The sequence below is a fragment of the Aptenodytes forsteri genome, unplaced genomic scaffold (assembly GCF_000699145.1).
Source record: "Aptenodytes forsteri isolate BGI_AS27 unplaced genomic scaffold, ASM69914v1 Scaffold56, whole genome shotgun sequence".
Lineage (NCBI taxonomy): Eukaryota > Metazoa > Chordata > Aves > Sphenisciformes > Spheniscidae > Aptenodytes > Aptenodytes forsteri.
Window position 1 is genome coordinate 582,122 of NW_008796213.1, and position 7,314 is coordinate 589,435.

Genomic DNA, 7,314 nt, shown 5'->3' on the forward strand with positions numbered 1-7,314 from the left:
GTGTGTGTGTGTGTCCCCTTTCAGTGCCCGTGGTCCTGAGCCTTGCCATGGCCCCCGCTGCACGGGGCAGGTCCCCTGCCTGGAACCACCCTGCCTCTTGGCCCAACGTGCCCCAATTTCAGACCTCCCCAGGCCCAAAAACCCACTACCAGGACTCCCAAGCGCTGCACAGACCACAGCTTGGGCTGCAACTACATCCTCTCTCCAAGTTGCAGTCTGAAAGGTTCAAAGTTGGAATGGTGGCCTTCCGAAAAAAGGTCCTGCACTTCACACCCTCCTTCCCTCCCTCGTCACCACAAGGGCAAAGAGGAAATTTCAGGACATTCGTGTGCAGGAACAGGATAAACGTAACTAACTGGGATATCTGACACACTCAGCTGCATCTGTACAACACAAACACACTGTCTCTTGGGAACTAAAGCAACGGGAGAAGGATAAGCTGCCCGCCACCATACCAAGACTGAAGTCTTGATTCTTCTGAAAGATCCTCCATGGGATGGTCCCTGTGGGATGCCTGTCCCTTTAGAAGGTCAGATGGTTTTACCAGGTCCTCTGACTGCTACCCATGCTTGTTCCAACCTACCATGAGCTCAGCCTCAGCCTGTATCGTCTTGAGGACAAGAAAGGCTGACAAGGGCAATCCTGCCCTTACACCGACAACTTTCTGCATAAACAGGCAGTGTGATGCCTCACGCAGGGAAACCGTACCAGGGAGATAAAAGGGTAGGTAGGAAAGGTCTTTTCCCACACAAGCCATAGGAAGTGAGAAGAAGAGCACATCCCAGTGGGACTGAGTTGCTGTCTTTCCATGCCTGCTTGCAGATAGCACCAGAGACCTCCTGAGAGCCCAGCATAGCATCCTTATTCCCTCACCGGCTGCATGGTGCCCCCAGCGATGATTACAGCACGGCATTCTTCCACCACCTTGGCAAAGTGGACAGCTGGATTCAGCAAGAGGAATTTGAGGCTGCTCTGACCAACTGTGCCTGGGAAAAGGAGAAAGACAACATCAGGAACTAGCTGTGACACACTTGGGGATGTAAGAGATTCACCCTCCTGTCCTGGGCACTCTGGCCGGTCCCCACCTCTCAAAACAAGGACTCGCTGCTGTTCAACACTGCCAGGGGCAGCAGCAGGTAACGCCAACCTGGAAGTTACCTGCTGCTTCCTAATCTTCCTGGAGCTGTGGAAGAGGTGCAATAAATCGCAAGACAAAAAAATCAACATCCAAAGTGGGAGCAGAGCTCTGCAAACCCTGGCCCCAATGCCCTTGGTTAAGAATTCCTTTGGGTTCATGAGAGTCCTCACACAGACCGAGCCTGCCAGCCTGCATCATGGACAGCACAGATACGTTCCGGCAGGGCTGCAGGATCCCCCCAGGCTCAGGATCTCCTCCCTCACTGCCAGTGAAGCACCCTGCTTGTGACGCATGCCACCTCTCCCCAGCTCGTCCTTTCCAGTACCTTGCCTGTTGAGGATGACTCGGCCATCTTGGTTTGCATTCGTGAGGGCTGAGAGAAATCCTTCAATCTGCATCAGTGGAGAGGCAGTTCGGAGCTGGTCGTTCTCAGCTTCCATGGGAGGGCTCTGGAGAGCACTTGCTGGCCAGAAGAGAAAAGGAGAGGCAGGCAACTTAGGCCACATTTCTGAAGACAGGGACTAAGCACAAAATACAGATGGGTCCTTTCCACAAGAACATGATACCTGGTCTACATATGCAGGCAGAGAACAAAGACCCAATAAAGGAGAGAACCCAAATTCTGTCTCATTGCTAGGAAAAAAAAAAAGGAAGATCTGGCTTTTGTAGCTGGCACCACTAACCAGAGCTACCCATGGTAGTTCAGGTCCCAGAGCCAGCAGGTCACAGCAGGGCAAAGCTTGAGTGCGTGTGGTGTAATCACGGAATCGCATCATTCAGCTTGGAAGGGACCTCAGGAGATCTTCTAATCATATGTAGAGTTGCCCAGGTCATCTAGCCATATATATTAAAAATATCTGCGCAGGACAGCTTCTGCAGTCTATCACTCTTCAAATCTGTCACCCTCTTTCCTCACGCAGACAGATGAAGGTTCCACATCCTCACTTTGCAGATGCACAAGTGGAGGATGTCTGAACTCACCCTCTTTATCAGATCCCTGCTGGAGGGTCAGAAGAAAGTTCTGCAAACCAGCCAACTTCTGGTTCTCCTTGTTGGTCTTCACAGCTGTGGCAGGGCCTCCATATCGCTCCACAAACCCAAAAAGCTGCCAAGCAAAAGCCAGTAAGACTAAGACTACCAACAGCAGGAATCAGACAAAACAAAAACAGGTTTGCTGGCCTGCCGCAGATAAAGTTCCTTGGTAGGTGTTTGCGAACCAGCCCAATCAGAATCTATAAGCTCAGAGCTCCCACTACTTTCCTTCACTCATTGAATCCAAACCAAAACAAGTCTCTGATGCTTGTTCCCCCAGTGCAGTGCAGCCTACCAGGCTGGCGAGTTTGAGGCCAAGCAGCACAGAATTAGCACCCACTGGAATACTGCGGTACACCACGTTGTATGCTTCTTTGCCGTATAAGCAAAAGGTAACCTGCCCATACAGTGCTTGTTGCAGGAACCACTTTGTTTGCAGAGCAGGGTGGAGAAGACAGGCTCCCACCCCAGCTGCTGCATCTTCCGCTTCAAACTCAATGTGTGAAACAGCATTTGAATGCTGCTGACCATGAAGTCACAGGGGCATTACCTTCCTACTGATGAGGCTCTTCTCACAGTAACGCTGAACCTGTTGGAGGAAGACAGAAAAATGAACTGACATTCAGCATCCCTTCTCCCATCCTGCTGCCCTTGATCCCTGTCCGGCAGGGATATCACTTGCTGTTCTTGCTGTGCTCTTGGGGAGGGGTGCACAGTTCTTCGTGAGTGTTGCCTCCCAGACAACAGTTTATTACAAAGGCATTGCTTCCAGAGTGGAAACACACGGTGTTAAGGTGCTATGTTTGGAGGTTGAAGGGATGGGTTAGGTTATTGGAGCAGTATAGTTTCTTCACCCTCAACCCCTACAGTTTAGCTTTGCCGACAGACAGCCTCTGCACTTGTACACGTCTAATTGCTTGCTTCCCTCTACCCCAAGACCACCTATCCAGCTTTAATGCACTGTTATCCAGACAGCAGCAGAAAAGATCTATACATTGGGGAGAATCTGCTAGAAAGCAGATTCTGCCATGTGGGCCTTGGCTCTACTTCCAGCTCTCACACACGCTTCCTCATAACCTTGAACAAGTCACGACTGCTTGTGCCCTAGCAGATGACAACATTTGCATTACCTTGAAGAGGTTGATATTGTCAATCTGGCTCTGAAATAGAAAGTCATTGATGGATTTTAGCACCGTCCCTGAAAGAAAGGGAGGGAAAGGAGGAAAAAAATTATTAGCTGCGGGGCCTGCAGCCTCTTACTGCCCACCCCCATGCCGCTGACTGATGGCTGCATACCCCACGTGTTCACTCCAGTCTTACCTGTTTGGGAAACTGCCTGACAGCTAGGATTTTGGTTCACATTACCTGTAAAACATGAAACCGATTCAAGGAAGGCTTACAATGGGCCTGTCTTAAAATTAAGCAAAAGACTAACAACTGAGCTGAAAGGGACACTGCACCAGGACAAAAACTGAGAAATAACTATACATCTGCAAAATGTAGCTATACAGACGAAACATCAGCTCCTGCTCAGTTTTAATTTCCCCTGTAAGGTAGCCCTACATTGTAGGACAAGTGTGCTGCTGCGTCCTGTAAGAAACACGACCTACATTCCTTCTGTAGCAGGAGGCAGCAGGTAGGGTGGGTGCGTACAAATGCTCACACACTACGTAGTCGTGCTGCAAAGATGAAGGGACAGGGACTGCAATGCATCCCTCACCCCTCCTCAATGCAGCAGCAGGGAGCTGGGAGGCGCATAGGCTGGCAGGCAATTGGGAAGAGGGGGAAACCTGAGGACAGCTCCACGCTCAGACCCTGACAGCCAGAACAGGATTAATTCCTGCCACTCACTGCGTTTTATGTCCTACTGCTTAACACCCACCTCACATCTCACTTTTGCAGCCTCAATCATGAAGCTGTACACAGGCTGCAATTTCTAATGAAAGCACTTAACTGAGTGTGGGGAAGAGAAGAGTGGCAGGAACAGAGGAGGAAGAGAAGTATACGTCTGAGAGAAGGGCAGAGAGCACCACCAGGCCCCTGCCCAAAATTGCTGCATTTCTCCTGGACAAGGAGGAAGTTCTTTATGAACTTATGACAGGCTCTCAAGACACACTGAGGTCTCGCAAACAGATCATCAGAGGAAAGGAGTCCTGCAAATGCCAGTGGATTTAAAAATCTATGCAAAATAATATTTTTTCACAAAGGAAAGGCACCACTCAAGAAAGATTCATTCTGCAGAGGCAGACATGACAGGTCTGACACAGGTAGAGGCCGTACCACCAGATGACCCAGGAGATTTACTCTGTGCAGCTTTGGGCTGTCCTGATTGCTGCCACACATCTGCTGTATACCTCACTTGGCACCCTACCTCATCCCCACTCAAATCAGATCTGAAAACCACACAGAAAGAGAGGGAAACTGCCTCTACCAACTTACGACGTCATCTGCTGCTCCTCAGCTAATCAAACAAAGAGAAGGGTTCAGGCAGACACCAGTCGACATCCCCATGTTACAAAACAGCCTGAGAAATAAAATTACTGGCATCTGAACCTATACATGAGCAACATCTCCCTGCAGCCTCTGCAGAGGGGGAAGGGGGACAGTGCCCTGAGGAAGCAGCAGCTAGCTCAGAGTCTATCAGCATCCCTGGAGACAGAATAGGTTTGCTTACCTCCCAGCATGGCCACAAACCGCTCCAGCAAATACAGGATCTGCTTAATGTACATCAAGTTCTTTGCCTTCAAACGTTTCCTATGAAAAATGAGACAGACCCCAAAACATCTTCAGGGACTAACTCACAGCAGCTAAGCTGCAGAGACAAGTACCTGAACTCCCCTTCATTTTGGGGAGACAGGAACCAAGAATGATTTCTCCCAGGCTCACTCTCCCTATCTGTGACAGGGCATAGACCCCTAGATATCCTGCCCAAGGTCACCCCAGAGCACTCACCCATGCACCCCACACTGTTCCTACCATCGCCTTTCTCCTCACACATTAATTACAGTTTGTTAATTACAATGGCAGTGACACCTCAAGTCCCTGTTGCAATAACGCTCCACAAGTTCAAAGTTGTTAGCATTGAGCACAATAATCAACCACTGCAGGATGACAAGACGCAAGATTTGGCCAGAGCCAAAAACCACATATAGCTTCCTCCTCCTCAGAGCTTACTGCCTCTGCCATAATGCCAGTCAGCACATGAAAGACTAAGGTCCAGGAGAGACATGAAAGACTGAATCTTTTGAAACTCTGCATCACAAAGCAGGAATGATTAGAGGGAGATACTGGGAAAGGAACTGAGGGTATAAAGGGAAAGCCAGAATCCTCAGGGTATCCCCCTTCTCACTGCTTAATACCAGCCCCAGGAGTCCGACTTAGACGGATTCTAGACAGAGATAATGAAGCAAGTGGCTTTTCATCTGCAGAAGTATTAATGCAAATAACTTTCCACCAGGGAAAAGCAAGAAAGAGGCTGCAGACATGAGACAAGCCATGGCATCCACGCTGCCTGCCACTGTTGTGCTATTTTCCTCTGAGATCCTCACCTGTATCGCTCCATGAATTGCAACAGCTGGGAGTGGGCACAGCACAGCTACACGAACAAAAAAAGGAGCTGTTATTACAAAGGAGTCAAGAAAGGGCACTCTGCTGGACGCAGAGCTTGCTCACGATTAACAGACCAGGCCATGACTCACCTGAGAGCCACTGACCTCTGCACTGTGTATACAGGTGATGGTATCTATGAGGTTGTGGGCTTCGTCAATGATTACGATCTGGTCCTTCAGCTTGATCCCAGCAGCCCTCCTGGTAGGCTCATGCAAGAGCATCTGATAGGGCAGCACCACCAGCTACAGGAGAAGCACACACTGCCCTGATTCTAGCTCTCACCCTTAGGGCACTCCCCAACCACTCATTAAAGGCCCATATCAGATGGCCTTGTGGAATTCAGTCAAGTTACTTACTCTTATTATGGGAAAGGTAGGAAGAGAGACAGGAGTACATGCTTGAGAGGGGCACTGGGATGTAAGCTAAAGAGAAATGATGCTACAACTGCATATCGGCTCAGGTTACCTTCCAAGCCTCCTTTAAAGCACTGAAAGCATGTCTTCTGATAGACAACCAAGCAAGGAAGAAGAGCGGTGGCAAGAGCTAAGATTACACCCATGTGTCAGTATTGCCTCAAAGTTATTGAGCCTTTCAAGTATTTCAGAACGCTGAGACATACTCACAGCCTCCCTATTAACTACAAATGGGTGTTGTTTTTTTCCTTTGCTTTCTCAGCAAAACTACAGCTGACAGAAACACAGCCTGTTTACAGACTCCCACAATATTGAGTAACAGTACTGGGGGGAGCAGGCAATTGGTTTATTCTTAGAGGCCCTGGCATTAATTCCGCTAAAAGTGGGTACACCTTACCTGAGCAGCAGGAATGGCGTATCGACTCCCATAATATGGGCAGGCTTTGGTCTCCCTTCCCAAAGTCACCAACTGCTCAATATCTTTCACTTCCACGAGAACTTCGTCGCGGAGAAACTGCATTTGCTCATAGGAATAAAATGGGCATACGGTGCGACTCACACGTCTCTTCTTCCCTTCCGTCTCTTCATCACTCTTCTTTTCTAACGGCAGAAATTGAAAGAAAGCTATGAGCAACACATAGCCTAAAACAACCACTTCGCAGAACCTCCTGGATTTCAAAGCAGGCTTTGTTGTGTATTTTTAACCTAACATCTATTTAAAAATTATTCAGCAGTAACATTTCCATCTCCACAGTGGACACTACTCTTGCCAGTTAGATTTAGCTATGTAACATCTTCCAACGTTTCTAATACTGAGTTACAAAGACAAGTATCCTTCTGTTGCAGAAGTCCTGACCAACTTATGGCACTCAGAAAATACATACAGATCTCAGCATCCTAGCCTGGAAGACAAGAAAAGTAAAAGCACTAATAATCTCCTGCTCTGCTCCTCCAACCTGCCATTTTCAAGCTCCTACCTGTTGTGGTTTAACCTCAGTTGGCAAATAAGCACCACACAGCCGCTCGCTCACTCCCCCGCCCCGGTGGGATGGGGGAGAGAATCAGAAGAGTAAAAGTGAGAAAACTTGTGGGTTGAGATAAAAACAATTTAATAATTGAAAT

General features: G+C 48.7%; 1 protein-coding gene across 1 annotated transcript in view; it reads right to left on the bottom strand.

Moving 5' to 3' along the window:
• DDX11 (DEAD/H-box helicase 11) overlaps positions 1-7,314 on the bottom strand; it is a 20,961-nt gene that overhangs the window by 6,451 nt on the left and 7,196 nt on the right. Inside the window, exons 8-17 of the mRNA XM_009288395.2 lie at positions 6,590-6,792; positions 5,869-6,021; positions 5,719-5,765; positions 4,845-4,924; positions 3,491-3,535; positions 3,301-3,368; positions 2,721-2,759; positions 2,120-2,243; positions 1,464-1,601; positions 874-986 (exon numbers count right to left, since the gene is read on the bottom strand). Of these exons, the coding sequence (XP_009286670.1) occupies positions 874-986; positions 1,464-1,601; positions 2,120-2,243; positions 2,721-2,759; positions 3,301-3,368; positions 3,491-3,535; positions 4,845-4,924; positions 5,719-5,765; positions 5,869-6,021; positions 6,590-6,792 (1,010 nt within the window). The remainder of the gene's footprint in view (positions 1-873; positions 987-1,463; positions 1,602-2,119; positions 2,244-2,720; positions 2,760-3,300; positions 3,369-3,490; positions 3,536-4,844; positions 4,925-5,718; positions 5,766-5,868; positions 6,022-6,589; positions 6,793-7,314) is intronic.